Below are 20,972 nucleotides of genomic sequence, written 5' to 3'. Positions count from 1 at the left end.
GTAAAATCGTAACAAATGTTGGAAAATATATTCATTAATTCATAATTCTGAGCATTTCCTACCCTGATAAATGCTAACATTTACTAGAGATGGACAGAGCAGTCTATTTCTGGTGTGTATCAGTTCTGCATGTGGTTATTTCCAAGTCCTTTCTGCCTCACATTATCCTGTAATTAAAAAAAAAAACTCCACAAAAAAAGGTGCATTTTAAAACATCCTTACAGTATTATGAGGTGGTCCAATTGCTACCTTTTTAAACTGTGGTCCATCTTTTTGTGACAAGTAACTTGAGGTGGCCAGGAAGCCTGGCTGCTACCAAGAACATTAACAGGCAGTCATCTCCCTTCCCCCAGTGCAAAGTCCCTGTGGGGGAGAGAGCATGTGACACTGAGACATTTGTGGACTCATTTTGAAAGCACACAGCAGCCATCAGTCTTTACAGAACTTTAACTGAAGAAGGCACTTGAGATATTTTCCACTGTCCTCCTAAATATGAGTAATGATGGGTAAAATGTCAGTCCTTACTAAATGTATGATAGGTAACATATGAATAATATCTTCACAGTCCAATCTTATATATGCCTACTCAGCAGTAAGTGCCTCTGTTTCTAATGGAGCTTACACTCAACTAAGTAACTGCATCGGTTATTCAACCTGAGCGTTTGCAGTGGCATGAGCTACATTTTAAAACAACAAATCATATTTTGATGTGTTTATTGGTCTAGGAATTGGCTGGATGCTGTGTCTGTTTGTGTGTGTGTGTCAGAGAACACCGAGACCACACAGCCTGTATAGAAACAATGAAGCCTTTCCAGGAAATTTTGTAGATATCAACTTGTATTCCATGTTTGTGACAATGTAGCTATGTTTACACATTGTTTAATTCACAAGGAAAAAAGTCACAATCTTGCTACAAAACATTGATCTACTTTTACCTTGCAAAGTGTGTGAGTTCTCCATTTTTTTCTCGTTAGTCAATAAGAGATTAGACAAAGGCTTGGGACTGCTAGTTGCAAAAAAAGTCTTAGATTCCTCTTTAGGATGGCTCTGATGTTTTATAATCTCAGTCCTCTGATCCTCACAGCAGCTTACTTCATTGTTTGTATGGTCAGTAGCCTCATGCTCATACAAATTACCACCCTTATGGTGAAAGACTGCAGAAATGTTTGCTTCTTTAGAAAATCCAAAACGTTGTTGACAAGAGAGCAAATGGTTCCCATTTTCGTGTTGAAGCCTTTTGGAACTACTGAGACAATTCACATAGAAGTAATATTTAGCCAAAACACTATTGTGGTGGTTGGAATCAAACTGGAATTTATCATCCCCAAACTTCTTGTGACCATCAACTTTCACTCTTGGTACAAGAAACTTTTCATTATCATTTTGAGAACCTACTACAGATTTGACAACATCCTCAGAAATATTTTCACGTATATCACCTTGCATATATCTTGGGACTGTATCGGACTTACATGCCACAGTATCATCACTAAACTGGAGCAATGTGTCTAACAAACTGCAGTCACTATTACCATCCAATTTAGTGCTTTTATAACTGAAATTCAAACAGACTGAATCCACTTGACAAGTACTATTTTCTGAAGGCTTCAATAATGGGCTCCTACAGAAACTGTTAATTTGCATGGCTCGATCTTTCATCAGGGACTTTAATTCCATTTCCCTTCCTTCTCCGTTAAAGTCATTTCCATTAGATCTACTATTTGCTTGTTCCTCCCTGGTATATTTCTTCCTTTCAAGAGTTTTATCCATCCTCAGTATATGCTCAGATTTAGGCTCATTTCTCTGATCCGTAGGTTTCTTTGAAGGCTGAAAACCTGATTTCCTATCCCTTGGTGCATCTTTTTTTAACTCAGGATCAAAAGGGATGTTTCCATCTGCAGCCTCTCTGATATCATTGGTCCCACTGGGGTTTTCAGGTTTGAGGGTCCACATGAAATCCTTGCATTTATATTCTTTGATCTCCAAGAGGTTCTCTGTTCCTGGATTCCATTTTTCACAGCTGTCAGACCTTTTTGTGAGGGGCAGTCTGCCTCCTAGCACTGATAAATTGAAAAGTTTAATGTTTTCTGGCTTGAAAAAGGTAGCACTGTTAAGAGCACTTGTGTGTTCCTTGCTCTCTTGTAGTTTTAGACTATTTATCTTCACATGTGCTAATTCCTCATCTGAAATATCATTGAGAGGAGCCCAAAAATAAGTTTCATTTTTATGCGAGCCTACTGTACATGAATCATTTAGCTTGTGCACAATATGGGCATTTTGAAAGCTGGCTTCTCTTATGCTACTATGCATGTGATCATGAACCTCACATTCTTCCAAAATATTGGTGGAAACCATAGTATCTCTTCCTTCTCTCTCATGCTTGGCTGTTTGAGGAGGACTTAAATTGTTGCTAGAAGGAGATAATGTATTGCTACTCAACAAAACAGGAGCAGTCCATCTTTTGGCATTCTCTGGGTTATTTTCAGAAGGTAAAGAATGATTTAAAACGTGTGTATGTAATAGTGTCACTTCAAAATTGTCAGCACTTTTATTTATGGTATGTTTGTCACAGCTATTTTGAACCATTCCTTTTACTGTGTCATCATCATGTTCCAAGGTAGATTTTCCAGTTTCCTGTATGTTATCCCCAACAGGGGATGTATCAAGAAGCAATTCTGACCAGCTTACAACATTTTTGAGTTTCTGTATCTCAGGGATGCTAGTACTCTCAAGTAGTTTATTATCTAATTTTGATATATAGGTACTGCTTAAACATCTTCTGCTTGTTGGTTCAACTGCGATACTTGCTTCTTGTTCCACTCTTGGATGGTTCACTCTAGAGAGTCTCTGAATTGAATGCTTTGCTCCACTTCTTGTATTGTTGGGCTGCGGAAAGCCCATTTTAGCATTAGCTATGGAATGAAATGGGATACTTCTGGCGTTGACTGAATTTGGGTTATTACCATCATCAACAGAGCTAGACATTGTCCTTTCACAGGAAGTTAAGCACTTACATCGAAAAAACTTCAGGTTCTGTGTATGTTCTGTATCAATTTCACTTTCAGCAAAGAGAAGAGGCAGATATTTCACCTGTAAAAAACAAACACAGACACACATGAAAACTATCAAAATACTGAATAATAATTATTGTTTATTGGCAGTGTACTGAGATTCCTCATAACTATACTCAATTAAAATTCACTAATAGGCAAAAAACCTTGCAGTTTAAGAACGTACCTATAGCCCACAGATATTTCTATCAAACTTTTAAAAGCGGGGAAATTGGACAGCTATAGTGAATGCACCAGGGGAGCAGGAGACCTGACCTCCTCTCTTTTCACTCCTCAAGTGAAATCAAAGCGTTATGATTGGGTTCAAGCCAAAATTTATTAAATTAATTAAAAATCACCAAGGCATTTTTTAAAACTTTTAAACTGCAGAAGATGAAGGTCAGAGTATGGGACAAGGTCAGTATTAGGATTAGAGGTACTCTGTGAACATGGGTGGTTTTTAATGAATTTCAACAGATTATGAGAACTCTGACAGAAAAAAGTCCCAAAGGGTTCTTGGGTTTTTTCCCCTCTTTTCAGACTTTGAACTCTCTATTCTCTGTGACTATTTGGTATATCACCATGAAAATTAAGAGGGTTGTTAAGCAAGCGTTTCTGAGTTCAGGACTATAAGTTTTGTAAGGTTTTGTTTTGAAATGAGCTTATGGGAAGCACCAGAATGGCATGGGGGGTTATTTTCAATTTAACATTGCAGAATGTGAAAACTCCACGCTGGCTATAATATACAGCCACTCTTGTGGCTGTATAATACATGGGATAGTCCACATGGGTACTACACCACACAAGATGCATTCTGCGATAAATGTCACAATCAAGGTCACAGTCTTAACCTTGGCACATATTATCTCCAATAGTGAACATGGGTGGTAAGTGTCAATAGGATTGTAGTAAAAACTGGGCCAGTGGGAATCAAGAGGGAGGCATTAGCATAGTGAGGGGAAACCAGAGGTTTACAGAAGGACAAAAGAAATCTCTGTGACTGCTTTTTAGTTTTTATTCTTCATGAATTTTAAGTTGCTTTCTCTCCTGTTGTGAGCTGCCCTGACAACTTTGTTATAGGATGGCCTATAAATACTGCACATGAAAAAACAATGTGATGGGAAAGGGACTAAAAAATTATTCAAGAACACCAGACATTGTAGTTTTGCTAAAACCAAGCAGATGTAGTCCTGATTAGTAATCTGGATGAGATAATGGAGTGAGTAACTCTATCCTTCTTATATCTATGGATTGATATGCCATCAATATTTTTGGAAGCTCTTTGTTGGGCTGTTGAATAAATATAGGCTATCATTTAATTTACAGTTGTTATGTATTTCTTCATTCTTGGGAGACTCCTTAGGTATGCACAATCCCTGAATTCTATTGAAGTGGTCCTGTTTCACTCCTAAATTTACAGGTACTTAACCACCAAAGTTTCCTATAATAAGGAGCAAATAGGCCTGCAACAAAATGTTGCAAATTAGCTCACTTTCATGCAGGAGGTATCTTGTTCCAGGTTCCTGTCAGTCAGTCATGCCTTCCTCAAGAATACTATAAGCTGTAAAGGACTCAGGCATTCCATTATTTTCTCTCTGCCCAACCAAATTTTCTTTTCTGACAGTCCCCCCTCTAGGATGCACACCTTAATGTGGTGAGGAGGTTTGAGAGTGTCAATGCCATAAGGAGTCTAGACCAAGAGGCTAGACTCCTAGCAGGGGCACCCAAGGTGGAATGGTCAAAGCTGAGACCCCAGGCTAAGATGCATCCACACTCAGAGGAAGGCAATGGTAAACCACCTCTGAATACCTCTTACCACAAAAACCCTATGAGCAGAGTATCCAAAATGCAACACGAGATAGTGCTGGAAGATGAGACCCCCAGGTCAGATGGCACTCACCGAGCTACTGGGGAAGAACAAAGGACAAGAACGAGTAGCGCTGTGACTAATGACGCAGCTGGGTCAAAGCCGAAAGGAAGCCCAGAGGCTGACGAGCACAGACGTGAAAGGAGAGTCCAGAGTTGTACAACATACACAATAGGAACATGAAATGTGAGAAGCATGAACCAAGGAAAGTTAGAAATTGTCAAGCAAGAAATGGAACGCATCAACATTACAATACTTAGTGTGAGTGAATTCAAATAGAATGGGATATTTTCAATCAGGCAACTACAAAATATTTTATGCAGGAACTGAGAAATTAAGAGGAAACGAGGTTGCTTTAATAGTGAGAAGTGATGTAGCAAAAGCAATTAGGAGCTATAACGCAAGGTCTGAGTAAGTTATATCAATGAGATTAAATGGGAAACCTATTAACATAACCATCATCCAAGTCTATGCTTCAACAGAAAACACAGAAGAAGAAGAATTGGAAAGATTTTACACAGAAGTACAGGAAGAAATTGATCACACACCAAAACAAGATGTGCTGATAATCATGGGGCACTGGAATGTGAAAGTAGGGGACAGAGAAGAACTAGGAATTGTGGGGAAATGGGGCTTAGGAGATGGAAATGAAACAGGAGAAAGACTTATTGAATTCTGTGAAGCCAATAATTTGTTTCTTGCAAACACATTTTTTGAGCAACCAAAAAGATGACTGTAAATGTGGACATCACCAAATAGTCAATATAAGAATCAAATTGATTATATAATTGATAGCAGAAGATGGAGAAGTTCCATACTTGCTGCCAAAACAAGGCCAGGAGCAGACTGCGGTACAAATCATGAACTGGTAATATCAAAACTCAGAGTAAAGCTAAAGAAGAAGAACAAAGCAATCATAATACCAAAATACAATTTAAATAACATCCCAGAAGAATATAAAAATCAAATAAGGAACAGATTTGACTTAATTGACAGAGAACCAGAAAACCTATGGATTGAAGTCAGAGATATTATGAGGGAAGAATGCAAAAAGACAATACCTCTAGCTAAAAAGAGAGAAAGACCTCAATGGATGACTGATGAAACTCTTAAAATTGTTAAATACAGAAGGAAAGCAAAAGCAAAAGGAGATAGAAGCATGGTTAGAACCCTAAATGCAACAATACAGCGACTAGTACATAGAGACAAAGAGAACTATTACAATAGTTATTGTATAAAAATAGAAGAGGACAACAAAAAGGGTAGAATAAGAGTCTTGTTCCAAAAGATTAGAGAAATTAAAGGGAAATGTAAACCAAGAGTAGAGATGTTGAATAATAACAAGGGAACCCACTGACTGACCCAGATGAAACAAAAGGAAGATGGAAGCAATACACTGAAGAACTCTATAAAAGAGATGCAAGGATGACAGATTCATTCATAGAGGAACCATATGGTGAAGAACCAGAAATCTTAGAATGTGAGGTGACAGCTACTCTTAAAATACTTGGAAGAAACAAATCACCAGGAACAGATGGCAAACCAATAGAGTTGCTACAACTACTGACACTGAATCTGTCCAAATTTTGACAAAAAATTGTCAACAAATATGGAAAACTAAATAATGGTCCACAGACTGGAAGTGTTCAATATACATCCCAATTCCAAAGAAAGGGGATCTCAGGGAATGCAGTAATTATCAAACTATTGCCTTAATATCCCATGCAAGTAAAGTAATGCTCAAGACTCTACAACAAAGGCTCTTACCATATATGGAGCAAGAACTGCCAGATGTCCAAGCTCGATTTATAAAGGGAAGAGGTACCAAAGGTTATATCACAGAGATGTGTTGGATAATGGAACATACCAAGGAATTTCAGAAGAAAATCACCCTGTGCTTTATAGATTACAGCAAAGCCTTTGACTGTGTAGATCATGAAAAACTATAGAATGCTTTAAAAGAAATGGGGGTGCCACAGCATCTGATTGTCCTGATGCGCAACCTATACTCTGCACAAGAGGCTACTGTAAGCACAGAATATGGAGAAACCAACTGTTTCCCAATTGGAAAGGGTGTGAGACAGGGGTGTATTTTATCACCCTATTTGTTTAATATATACGCAGAACATATCATACGGAAAGCAGGATTGGACCAAGATGAAGGTGTGAAAATTGGAGGGAATTGTTGTTGTTATGTGCCTTCAAGTCGACTACGACTTATGGCGACCCTATGAATCACTCCCTTATGTTATTCCAAGCATTATTGTCTTTTCTAGTGAATCATGTCCTCTCATTATGTGTCCAAAGTATGATAACGTCAGTTTCATCATTTTAGCTTCTAATGATAGTTCTGGTTTAATTTGTTCTAACACCCAATTATTTGTCTATTTTGCGGTCCGTGGTATGTGCAAAGCTCTCTTCCAACACCACTTTTTTCATTGTCCAACTTTCACATCCATATATAGAGATCAGGAATGCCATGGTCTGAACAATCATGACTTTACTGTTCAGTGATACATCTTTGCATTTGAGGACCTTTTGTAATTCTCTCATAGCTGCCCTCCCCAGTCCTAGCCTTCTTCTGATTTCTTGACTGTTGTCTCCATTTTGGTTAATGACTGTGCCAAGGTATTGATAATCCTTGACAGGTTCAATGGCCTTGTGGTCAACTTTAAAGTTACATAAATCTCTTGTCATTACTTTAGTCTTCTTAACATTCAGCTGTGGTCCTGCGTTTGTGCTTTCATCTTTAACTTTCATCAGCATTTATTTCAAATCATTACTGGTTTCTGCTCGTAGTATAGAATCATTTGCATATTTTAAATTATTGATATTTCTCCCTCCAATTATCATATGGAAAGCAGGATTGGACCAAGATGAAGGAGGTGTGAAAATTGGAGGGAGAAATATCAATAATTTAAGTTATGCAGACAATACCATACTACGAGCAGAAACCAGTAACTATTTAAAACCAATGCTGATGAAAGTTAAAGAGGCAAGCACAAAAGCAGGACTACAGCTGAACGTCAAGAAGACTAAAGTAATATTAACAGAAGATTTATGCAACTTTCACGACAGATGCTGTCGGAGATCACTGATTCATAGGGTTGCCATAAGTCGTAATCAACCTGAAGGCACATAACAACAACAACAAATCGACAGTCACATTCTGGAGCTGGTAAGTATACCCAGTCTTCCGTCGCTGGGGTTTTTTTTGGGGGGGGGGGAGCTTAGGTATCTTTTCTAAAATAGTTTTTGTCTTCCTGCAAACCTCAAGGTTTCCCTGACCATACTAATACCTCCTTCTTGATTCCTGGGGGGGGGGGGGCTTTTTTGCTACAATCCTGTTGGCATTCACCACCTGAGCTCACTATTAGAAGGAGTAATGATCAATATACTACATAAGCTGGTTGCAACATGTAAGCTATATGAACATCCCTTTTTCAGGATTAGGGCCCAAAACGGATATTAAAAAAAAACTAAGTTACTTAGGCCATGTAATCAGAAAAGGAAAAACAGCATTACGGTGCAGTGGCAGTTCAGACACTGGATAATCTTGGGCAAATCACCATCTCCCAGTGTAACATACTTAATAAAACCGGTTGCTTTGATGCTAAAAAAACTGCTTTACCTTTCTTAAATAAAGGGAGAGGGTGGGATATAACAACTCAAAAACTGATCATAACTCTCTTAAATCAAACATAGTAATTACCTACCAACAAAAATACATATTCATTTTCAAAATATAGCATAGTCACCAGGTGCCACCTAAAGAAGTAACTTGATTGTACTTGTGTATAAATAGAATAATACAGGAGAGGCATATTCAGTTCATTTTCAATACTGCTCAGATGAGAAGGGCAGCCCATGAGGGAAATAAATGTTAAACCTAGAAGGAGGAGGAGGCAAAGATGAGGAAAAAAAGGCATCATGGGGTAATGTGGAGAAGACAGACAAGTAATGCATGCATGCAAGAAATTCATTTTCTGGAAGGGACCAATGACTTTTTTTTTAATAGGGTTAGATAAACTCATGTTGTTAATGCTTGCTCTGCTTGAATCTTAAAACAGAGGGGAAAGCATATCTGACAGCATCAACATTCCCTGGTAATGAAGCTGTTGTGTGTTGGATAATCCCACACCATATGTCAACTTGATACTCTGTGGTGTTATATATAAATATGATGTGCCCACAACTCTCCAACATATAAATCAAACAAAGTTCTGTGCATGCATTCAGGGGCTGGATATAGCACAGAACCTGTAATGTGATGCTTTGTGAAACGCTGTTTGCGACTTGCATCCTGTGCTTCTCCAGAGCTTTTAAAAAGAGGGGCAGGAGGCTCTCCAGATGCAGACCTAACAACTTCCCAACGGGTGCTTGGCCTCACATCTGAGCCAACAACGTGCCCAGTCCTAGACTACTACTGCAAACCCACCTCATCAATTGACAGACTCCCAACTCTCGGGCACGCCCCACCCCACGGAGACGAGGGGCTGCCACGGCGCGGGAAGGAGTGGAGAGGGTGCGCGAGCTGCTGCTTGAATCAGTAGTAATCGGCAGACGGAGCCGGCTGGGCTGGCATCTCTAAGGAAAGAAGAAGAATTCTTCCCAGTTTGCAAGGGAGACAAGACCTACTCGGCCTTTAGCCTGCAATCAGCCCGCAAGAGCAGGGAGAGAGGCTGAAACAGGCGCCTTCTCCACACCCAGCCCGCTTTGGGAATGTGTTAGTAAGCTGTCCCTATGGAAACCGCTGGGGATGGAGTCAGCAGAGGGAAGGGGAGGGGAGGCCTCCGAAACACGCCCGCGCTGAGGCGAGAAGGCAGAAAGCGAAGGAGACCCGGAGGGAATTTTAGCTTGGCAAGCGAGATCTTGCTGCTGCTCCTCCCCCTTTTGCTCAGCGCTGCCGGTTTAAATCGCGCTTCAGTCGCCCCCTCTCTCCGCCCCCATCCGCGGTTCGCCATGTGGCATGTGCGGGAAGCGCTCACTTTCTCGGGCACAGTCCTGTGGAAACCGAGGTGGTTCGTTGCGCGAGTCACAGTAGTCCAGTGGTTCTCAAACTTTTTTGGTTCGCGGTGCACTGTAAAACATATAAAAAGTTTCTGGCGCACTTCGTGTACAAAATTAAAAATATATTAATATATTTTAAACTATGAATAAAAATAAACTATAGAAAACTATTACCTACCCTATACAAATGGGTTTCTTCTCATTTTTAAAATATACTTTCATAATATTTGAGGCACACCTCACCTCTTAGGGCGCACAGTTTGAGAATCACTGCAGTAGTCCCTTGCGGCCTCGGCACACTCCAGAAAGGCATCGAATATGATGCAGGTTACCCACCGCCGGGCATCACAAAATTCCCTTTTAACATACTGGGACTTGCTCCAGAGTTAAACATACTGTCAGATGAGAGGAACCTTTCCTCCCTCCGATGTTGCTAAACTACACTTCCCATCATCCCTGTCCACTCCATTGGCCATACTTGCTAGGTCTGATGGGAATTATAGCTCAGCAATGTCAGGACAGTCAAAGGTTCTCACACCTGATCGAGAGGCCCGGGCTCCCTTGGGTACGAAAGACTGTAAAACGTCCCGCACACAAGCTTACTGACTCCACTAGGAGGCACTGTGACACTAGCAAAGAGCAAGCCTTCCTTTGCTTCCGCTTTACCTAAAAATAATTTTTTAAAAACTCTTGGCGATTTAGGTGTGTCTCAGGAACAAAATATTGAGAGACTATCTTTCAACCTTTTTATCAATCAGTTCTAAGAGAAAGGAAGCACAATACACAAGCTCTCAGTACCTTAATAACAAGAGACTGAAGTCCTACCGAATCAGGACAAAGGTCCACCCAGTCCAGCATCTTGTTCTCACAGTGGCCAACCACATGCCCCGTGAAGCCTACAAGCAGGACCTAAGTGCAACAGTTATATCATTTCCTCATGGAGGAGTGGCTCCAGCCCCTTGTTAATTTTGGTTGCCGTTTTCTGAACATTTCCCAGCTCTACAGCATTCCTGTTTGAGGTCAGGCAACCAGAACTGTACACAGTATTCCAAGTGTGATTTCAGCAGATTTGCATAATAGCATTAGGATATTGGCAGTTTATTTCATTGTTGACCCTGCAAGACTTCATCTAATATTTCAAACAATAGTTAGCATGATTGGACACAGGTTAGATTGGTTCATACTTTCACTTTTGGTTGCTGACTACTGTCAGAAATTTCTGCACATTTAGACCACTGGTAATTCCTAAAGCTATCCTTCTTTGTTGTTTTCAACCCAACGATCCTGGAATCCTGCATAAAGACTATCTTAAGCAGTAACAAATACAGTGGCAAAGTTATGTACAGCATATAATCGGAAATCTTCAAAGCAACCCTCTAAGCAGCAATGGATTGATAAACTTCTTTAAACTATATAATTTTCATATCGGATCTTTGCAATAGTGAGATGCTCCTTAAGCTGTTTCACTTTCATTGTCCCACAAGCATTTTGGTGATTTACCAAAGACGGTAATCAATGTACTTCTACTGTGATGTTGGTGCTTTGTGGTTTGTGTGTGTGTTGCCTGCATTTTTAAATGTTATTTCACCTTTCTATGCCCCTTCTCAGTGCTGTCAGTGGGGAGAACCCATCACTCAGTAGAAGAGCACATTATTTTGTATAGGTTTCTCATTCGATCCCTGGCATTTTCAGTTAAAAGGAAACTGGATGAAGCAGGCCTGGAGAGACCTCTGCTTAGGTCCTTTGGAAAACCTCTCCCAGTCAAAGGAGACAAGACTGGGCTGGAATGACCAATTGTCTTGTCAAGGCAGTTTCATACATGCTGTACTACCACTGCACAAAGAGGAGAAAAAAGACAAAATCAGTGCTGAATGAGTTGACTCTGATTTTATTTTCAGTAGTTCCACATCTTGGGGAAATCTTTGTAACTGTATGCTGAACTAGAAATTAGTGCTGCACCTTCTTTAAAAATGAGAATATTTCCACTAAGATGCAGCCCATACAATATATTCCACACAAGCAGTCTCAGCTTTCTTTGCAGTGTGTGCCTACTTGGCCTAACCTAGCATATGATCAAGAATGTGTTCACTCAGCAGCTATTTCCATGAGTACTGCAGCTTTTGTAATAATGGAAATTGCTGCTGACCAGTTGTGATCACCCAGTTCATGCACTATATTTGTTCATGCCAGTGCATATTTATCTAGGGGTGCTTAGAACCAATCCCATAGAGAAGAATGTGTTGTGTGAATTAGCTCTGAAATATATATATATATTATATTATATATTATATATATATATAAATTGTGTGTTTAAAAAAATAAAATGGGTGGAGACCAAACACCAATTCAAAGATAACCAGATGTTAGTCTACAAAACTATACCTACTTACTTGGGAGTAAGCTCCACTGAACTCAATGGGGCTTTTCTTCTGAGTAGACATGGATAGGATCACACAGTTAGTTTATGATGGTTACCTAGTGTTGGGTGACTTAGACTGTTCCATCCCTTGCCTTTCCTTCTGCTGCTTTTGTCTCTTCCATCTAGGAGAAGGTGGGGAAGGGCCATAACACAGGGGCAGAGCATCTGGTTTGTGTGTAGAAGGTAATGGGGTAAAATTGCCCCTGAAGGATCAGGTCCGCAGCCTCGGGGTTGTTCTTGATTCCAAGCTGTCCATGGAGGCTCAGATTTCGGCAGTGAGCCGGGCAGCCTGGTATCAACTACACCTCATACGGAGGTTGCAACCCTACCTTCCTATTCATCAGCTCCCACTGGTGGTACATGCCCTGGTCACCTCTCGATTAGACTACTGCAATGCGCTCTACGTGGGGTTACCCTTGAAAACGGTCCAGAAACTACAACTGGTCCAGAATGTGGCGGCACGCCTGCTTACAAACAGCCGCCGCCATGATCACATCACGCCGGTGTTATTTCATCTACATTGGCTTCCAGTTGTTTTCCGGGCCCAATTCAAGGTGTTGGTGTTAACCTTTAAATCCCTATACGGTCTCGGCCCAGTTTACCTGAAGGAGCACCTCCAGTACCACCAACTAAGCCGCCCGACCAGATCAGCCACACAGGGCCTTCTCTTTGTCCCACCAACGAAAACAGCTAGGTTGGTGGGGACTAGAGAGAGGGCATTCTCAGTGGCGGCCCCCACTCTCTGGAACTCCCTCCCGTTTGATCTTCGCCATGCCCCTTCCCTAGATACATTTCGCTGAGCCTTAAAAACATGGCTCTTTGGACAGGCCTTTGGGGTCCCCGGGGTGGGCTAATTTCTTTATATTGTTTTAAAATTGTCTATTGATGGCCCTGTACTGCCGCTTTTTAAAATGGTTATTGTTGACTGCATTGTATTTTATTATGTATTGTATTATTATGTATTGTTGAATTTAATGTTGTATGTCGCCTAGAGTGGTTTCGGCCAGATAGGCGACACAAAAAGTAAATTTATTATTATTATTATTATTATTATTATTACCAGATTCAGTCCCTGACATCTCCAGGTTGGGGGCTGCTGACACCCTGGAGAGCCACTGCCAATCAGTGTAGACAGGACTGAGCGAGATGGACCAATGCCTTACTTGGTATAAGGCACCTTCCTACGTAAGAACAGGTGATGCCTTGAGATGCTTCTTTTCTATTTCGGTCAAACTGGCAAAATCTTTAGGCATATGTGATTGTTAAACTATGTATCTTCAGTTTGCAGGATATAGGAATCCACAGTGAGTTTAAACATTATTTATAAAATGTGCTGCAAGCAAGCAAAACTACCACAAATTGAATGTTAGAAAAACACCAAAACAACTGGGGACATTATTCTTAACATGTGCCCACCTATTTATCTGATGAATGCATGGATTTCTTCTAAGAGAACCCCTAAGGGACTGCATTACCTAACATATCCCTGCCCGGTAACTGCACTCCTCAAATGAGGCTTTGCTAAGGGTAACACATGCCCCAGAGGTGTGCTTAGTATGCACTCAAGATAGGGGTTTTTTTTAGTATTACAGCTCTGACTATCTGGAATCAGTTACTGACTGAAATTAGACAAACACCTAGCCTTTAAGAAGGCTTTCCCTGAAGTGTGACCCAATTATTTTATGGAATAATAATTGTACAATTATTGTACAATTATAGAGCTGTTTTATTGCTTTTAGTTTACTGAGTGTGTAAGCTTTTGTATTTTATCTTATATAATCTTGGAAATACTTCCATGGGGGTAAAATATTGCCATTGTGACACTACTGCATTTGCAGCACAATCCTTTGCATGTTTACTTAGAAGTAAATCCCACTATGTCCAATGGGACTTACCTTCAGATATAGGATTGCAGCTAAAAGACTTTGTATGCATAGACAGGTAGCTTACTTTGTATCACCAATGAATATTACATTATATTGTGTTTTCAGACCAGGAGGTGAAGAGAGATTTTTGATTGACCAAATACAATTCTACATTGTTTTAACAAAGTTTTCTAGTATATTAATCTGGGATGAATTTTAGTGCTGTATTCATAACAGACATTATAATCAATTGGACAGAGATTGTGCTAAAAAGTCAGCAGGTGGCACTGCCTCATCATTGTCTGGCTTTACCATCTATGCAATTCTTTTTTTAAAATTAAATTTCTTAAGTGTACAAACCAAATTCTTTAAAGAAATATAGAGACCAACTACAATGTACTAACATGTATAGCTTATACAATCAAAGCATATATACATATATAAATTAAGGGAAAAGGGAAAAAAACCAAGACAAAAAAGAAAAATGTTTCTTCATCATCATCATCATCAAGGGGGGAAAGAGAGTTACTGAGATTAATGTAAGGTTTAAAAAGCATAGAATGTAATACCAGAGCTTGGAAGATTACTTTAAAAAAGTAATAAATCACAATTACAGTTACATGGCCCAAAAAAGTAGTAAGTACTGTTACAATTACAATTGTGCTGAAAGTAACTGATTACTTTACTTTTACTCAAAAGTAATCACTACAATTACATTTTCGTTACTTTTTTAAAAAAAAATTCCTACAAGGTGCTGGCCTTGGCTGCTGCACATCTAAGCAGCCTAAAACAACATTAAAAATAAGAATACACACACACAGAGAGGGTAGTAGAATAAAAAAAATCTGTAAGATTAACAGAATGGCATAACAGAATCTCACATCCCCCCACCCCATCGCCAGCAATGATGATACCCCAACACACATGTAATTCACTTGAAATAAAATTTTACACTTGAAATGCTGCTTTTACAATACATTTCTGTTATGTCTCAAAAGAACAGGATGCTCAAGAGCACGTCAGACAAAGAATGTCCTTTCACAGATTACGTTGCCACCAGTACTGAACAGGCTTTCTTTTGCAGTGCTTGAAGGCATGCCTGTGTTGTGCTGCAAAAAACAACACAGCACCCCTTTCAACTAAAACACATTTTGATCAATAAGGTAATCCCCTATCATCAAAGAAAAATGCAAACTTTAGTACTTTACTAGTTACCTTTGTAACTTTTTTTGTCAACAGTAGAAGGGCTCATCCAAATGGAGCAGGATAATCCATGTTTTCCATATCCGGTTCGTCATCTGATAGTCCTCACTTCGCCTGTTTGTTCGCTCTTTCCCAATAAAAAACCCCCGCTTTTTTTGCACCCACACATGCAGCGAGAGGACCCATACTTCTTCTCGCTTTTTCCCAGCTCTGCCCATAACACTCCCCCCAATCAGCCAATTGGTCCGCAAAAATATGACATATGCTCCTCTCCTCCTTTGCAACAAAGCACAACAAGGCGCATGCGCTTGAATGTACGAGCGCGAAAGTTTGAATTTCCTGATGGTTTGGTAGTAGTGGGTGTAATGGAGTTCCTTGTCGCTCACCACTCTGGAGCAGCAGCGGCCGGGGAGGTGTCTCCAGGTGCCCCTGACCATCCAGGGGGATTGTGGGCAGTGCAAGGGATCAGCGCTTGTAATTGCCGGGCGAATCCCCCCATAACCCTTGGGCTCATTCACTGCAGGGTTCAGTCCCAGACCGTTATGCGGCTTGGCGGCAGGAATGCTGCCCCTGAGGGAAGCAAACAGCCCCCCCCATGGGTGGCCACTCTTGGCTTGGGCAGGGAATGCAGGCAAACAGCCCTGCATGCTGCTGTGTCAATCTGCGCTGAAGAGACCAGCACAGGCTTTGCGGTGTTCCCTCTGATAAAAGAAACATGCAAACCACTTATATGCCTATAATTCCTGTATTTTTGTTTGTTTGTATTTGCAATATTTTGCAAAACCGACTGTATGCTTTTCTACCTTTACGCATATTAACGTTTCTGGAGATACACATGATTGCAATTCCACTTATTTCTCCAGAACAGCAAGTAACGATGTGTCATGTCTAGGAAGGTAGACCACCAGTCTCTATGGTTGTGGGTGGCTGAGAGGCTCTAGCATACCACTTATATGCCAATAATTCCTGTGGGTTTTTTGCTTGTATTTGTGATATTTCGCAAAAGCGACTGTATGCTTTTCAGCTCAGCTGGGCTGCAGAGAACCTGCGGGCTGTGGTTGAAATTGACAAGACTCGAAGAGAGTAGCCTTGCAGGCAGGAAAGCGAAATTGACTAAGGGTGCGTGAGTGTCTGTAATCCAAGAGGAAAGCCTCTATTTCTCTTTCCCCCCCCCCCAACTCTGGATGCCTGGAAGCAAAGACCAATACATTCAAGAAGGACATTTGATGCGGGGGGTGAGGGGTGGGAGGTGGAGGTTAGGCAAAGATAAATATTTTCTCCCTTGAAAAAGTTTACAAACAACCACAATTGCAGATCTCACCCTGAGCGGCTGCCTAGTTTGCAGGCTGGCTAAAAATTAACCGCTGTTGCTGCTTCTGCACAAATGCGCTTTTTTGCATCTGCACAGTAGAAGTTGCGGGGGGCCCCCAACACCATACCATTGCTCTGATAGGTTCCTTTTTCCCGGGCTTTCCCCGGACATTCACGCACATGCGCAACAGTGGAAATACATGATTGGCTGAGAATGAGGGAAAGGATATGGGGAACCGCCCAAGAACCGCCCATCAAACGCCCACAGCTGTAAAGTCCGCAGTATTGCATCCGAGCGCCTGAAGGTACAGTGGATGATTCCCGGTTTTAAAAAGCAAATCGCATGATTTGCGGTATTGCAGGAGCGGATTTAACCACGCAAAAATGCGGAAAAGCGCGTGGTGTCATATGGACAACTGAAAAATAATGAAAGCACAAAGCGATCATGTCACACATTTTACAGTCGTCTGGATGAGCCCTAATTTAGAGGTAACTTAATCCTGTACATACTTACCAGGAAGTAAGTCCCATTGAACTAATTGGGTAGACATGTATGCAAAACTGAACTGTCAGAAGCAGAACTTAAGAGACATAACGTAGGGAAACAGAAAATGCACATATCAAAAGTAATCCACCAGCATAAACATTATCCCTTGTCCTGCAATTAAAAATATGGTCTTGCTCAGCATATAGTGAAACTATGGAATTTACTACCACAGAAGCAGTGATGGGCACCAACTTGGATGGCTTCAAAAGAGGATTAGACTAATTCATGGAGGATAAAGCTATCAGTGGCACCTCGCAATGATGGCTATGTTCTACTTCCACTGTCAGAGACAGTATTGCTTCTGAATATCAGTTGCTGGGAATACAAGTGAGGAGCGTGCTGCTCATGCACTCAGGTTCTGCTTGTGGGCTTTCCTTTAGGGGATCTGATTGGCCACTGTGAGAACAGGATGCTGGACTAGATGGGCCACTGGTTGGATCCAGCAGGCTCTTCTTATGTTCTTGTATGTATTGCAACAAACAACAAAAGTTACTTGTGGGGCCTTACAGATCAGGGATAGCCAAAGTGGTGCCCTCCAGATGTTGTAGGAGGACTACAATTTCCATCATCCCTAATCGTTGGTTATGTTGTCACGACGCTGAAGTTGGTTCCTAGTTCCCAGTTCCTTATTTGCTTGAAAGTTCAAAACACTAAAAAACAAGAAAAGTTCACAGCTACAGCAACTCCATAGGAAAGTTAACATGTCTCTGAACCCTAAAATATATATGTTGGGGTACTCCGCATCATATATTGCTGTGATCTGGGGACTTTCCCCACCAAGAATAACAACAAATGTATTCAATCAAAATTATCAGGCTTCTGAAATGCTCATAAATGCATAATGATGTCATGAAATCATAAAAAATAAGTAACTGAGGGTGACCAACCCAAAATCTGCTCTGGGCTGGGACAAATCATACACCCGACAGGGGCCGGTGTCCTCTACAAGATGCCAGTACTTCCCGCCTGGCCCACAACTTTTGCTGGGTGCAGGGCAGGGACTCCCTTCTGTTTTTCCCAGCATTATTATCTTTTCTAGTGAATCATGTCTTCTCATGATGTGTTCAAAGTAGGATAGCCTCAGTTTCATCATTTTAGCTTCTAGTGACAGTTCTGGTTTAATTTGTTCTAACACCCAATCATTAGTCTTTTTTCTTTTGCCAGAGTTTGTGCTCCTTTTTATTTTCTTCATTCGGACAAGACTTCCATTTTCTGAAGGAAGACTTTTTGCCTCTGAGAGCTTCCTTGACTTTGCTCGTTAACCATGCTGGCATCTTCTTGGTCCTGGTGGTACCTTTTCTGATCTGCGGTATGGACTCCAGTTGAGCTTCTAATATAGTGTTTTTAAACAACTTCCAAGCTTTTTGAAGTGATGGGACCCTCTGGACTTTGTTTTTCAGCTTTCTTTTTACCAGTCCCCTCATTTTTGTGAAGTTTCCTCTTTTGAAGTCAAATGTCACCGTGTTGGATTTTCTTGGCAATTGGCCATTTACATGTTTAATTTAATAGCACTATAGTCACTGCTCCCAGTCGGTTCAACAACACTTACTTCTCACACCATTTTCAGTCATACATGAAAGAGCAAGCCATAACACATAGACACACAGTACCATATACACTAGAATAGAATGGTATTTCAGAGAGAAGATTAAGATCCCTTTGTCATGAAATTGTGAATTTCTATGAATTGTTAAACCTAATTTCTAATATCATGGCTCAGTACAAAGAACTCTGGGAGTTACATCTTGTCAGAAGACAGGCCTCTGGAAAGGCAAAAATGTTAAGTTTCGTTTCCAGCTGAAAGCAGTTAGGGAGGCCAGAATAGAAACACCTGGTTATCTTTGCTAATCAGTGAGAGCCTGGTACTCAAGGACATGCAGGCCTGTGAAGGTTAAGAACACAGTTGGGAGGGGGGGCCTGCAAGGCACGAAAAAGTGAAGAAGCTTCAAGAAGGGATTACATCAGAAACCCCCTGATTGGTTAATTAATTCTGGACCATTGGGTTTCTTTTTCCTTAAGTATAGGGTTTGAGACCCATAGCCTTTGTTCCCTCTGGAAGGTTTCCCTGGATGATGCCTATGGGTGTCCATCTTGTTGGTGGTCGCCTATGTAGGGTTCCATTGTTTTGTACCTGATGCTATTCTCTCTGAGGAGAGATGAGATTACAACCAACTACCTCCTAACTAAGTAGACAGGCTAGCTAGGTTGTTATTTTCTTTTTGTGTGTGTGACATCTCTTATGTATACCTAAACCCCTGATTGGGTGTGTGGTTTTGAGCAATTGTTTTGCTGCTATATTTTGATGTGCACTTATATTTTTTAATAAAGCTACTTCTATTTAACCTGGTGTGTTCATTGAGGGTAAGGGTGGTTCTGAATCCAGCACCTTGACTATTCGACTACGAAACTACCAAGGATAAGGAAGTTAAGCCTAAATCTATTTTGGGGTTTTACCAGAGGTTTCTTGACAAGGAGTGTAAGTTTGGCTCTTTTCTCATTGAACCTTGGTTTACCTATTTTCTGGGCTCTGAGTTCCCCTAGCTCTGAGTTGAACCAGTGAAGGGGTGGTGGCAGCAGGGTTGGTGTTGGTTTGCACAGCCTTGGCAAGGGGAATTTGGTGATTGGGCTCCAGATCAATTGCCCTAAGGGTGGGAATTGGGTCTGAAGCATGAAATCCGTGCCCTGAGGGGGCGGAGGACCATGACACCCTTATGCAAATAGTGAGATGTATGTTGCTAGATGCAGGGCTTCCCAACCACTACTGGGGAGAGGCAGTGATGACAGACACGTATCTACAAAATAGACTGCCAACTAAAGCAACAGCCAAAACTCCACATGAGCTTTGGCATGGGCAAAAGCTAAATATGGGACACATCAGAGTGTTTGGATCCAAGGCTTTTGCCCACATACAAAAACAAAAGAGATCCAAACTAGATGACAGAGCTGCAAATGGAGTCATGATTGGATATGAGCCAGGATGTAAAGGCTACAGAATCCTAGACCCTAAGAGCGGAAGAATCACAGTAAGCTCTGTAGTACACTTTGATGAAAGTCAGAAAACTTATGTACATCATTCTGATGCAACTGACTTAATGCAAGGAATTGCTTACCAAGAGAATCTGTCAGAATATCAACCAATACACAGAGACATCCACGAGCCTCCCCCAGTAGCTGAAGATGAAGAGATGGGGACCTAAGCAGAAGCAGAAGGGGATACTGAGCAAGGCCCAGGAGCCACCATGAATGCAGCTGAGGCTCCTGAACAAAAACTTAGGCGTTCATCCCGATGCAACAAAGGTATACCAGCCAGATGGCTGTCCTACCTTGCAAGGGAGATGTCACCATGCCAACCTTCAGCATGGGAAGACATTGAAGGAATGTCTACAGCTGAAGCTGACAAATGCTGCACTGGGATCCTGGTGGGAGGAAGGGTGGGTTATAAAGCAAATAATAAATAAATGGAGAAAGGCAGCACAAGAGGAAATAGAGGCTGTACACAAGAATCAAACTTGGATACTCACAGAATTGGCAACACGAAAAAGGCCTATGGGATGCAAGTGGGTATTCAAAGCCAAGAGCAATGCAGAAGGGAAAGTTGAACATAACAAGGCAAGACTAGTAGCCAAGGGCTATTCCCAGAAATATGGGGAAGATTATGGTGAAGTATTTTCCCCAGTGGTGAAACACAGTACAATAAAAA

General features: G+C 41.1%; 1 protein-coding gene across 6 annotated transcripts in view; it reads right to left on the bottom strand.

Moving 5' to 3' along the window:
* Positions 1–10,790, bottom strand: part of LOC133385023 (F-box/LRR-repeat protein 2-like) — a 113,766-nt gene extending 102,976 nt beyond the window's left edge. For 3 of the 6 annotated variants that reach the window (XR_009762758.1, XM_061627170.1, XM_061627183.1), the window contains exons 1-3: positions 10,171–10,250; positions 9,906–9,997; positions 936–3,090 (exon numbers count right to left, since the gene is read on the bottom strand). Coding sequence is in view for 5 of the 6 variants with exons in the window: in XM_061627170.1 (XP_061483154.1) it covers positions 936–3,090; positions 9,906–9,997; positions 10,171–10,240 (2,317 nt within the window). In the remaining variant the exon portion in view is untranslated. Of the gene's footprint in view, positions 1–935; positions 3,091–8,633; positions 8,708–9,355; positions 9,505–9,905; positions 9,998–10,170; positions 10,251–10,725 lie in introns of those variants that run through there. The other 3 variants (XM_061627204.1, XM_061627215.1, XM_061627194.1) reach the window with 3 other exon arrangements.
* Positions 10,791–20,972: the final 10,182 nt, after the last annotated feature.

This window comes from Rhineura floridana, chromosome 1 (genome assembly GCF_030035675.1).
Source record: "Rhineura floridana isolate rRhiFlo1 chromosome 1, rRhiFlo1.hap2, whole genome shotgun sequence".
Classification (NCBI taxonomy): Eukaryota; Metazoa; Chordata; class Lepidosauria; order Squamata; family Rhineuridae; genus Rhineura; species Rhineura floridana.
This window is presented reverse-complemented; position numbering and strand designations above follow the sequence as displayed.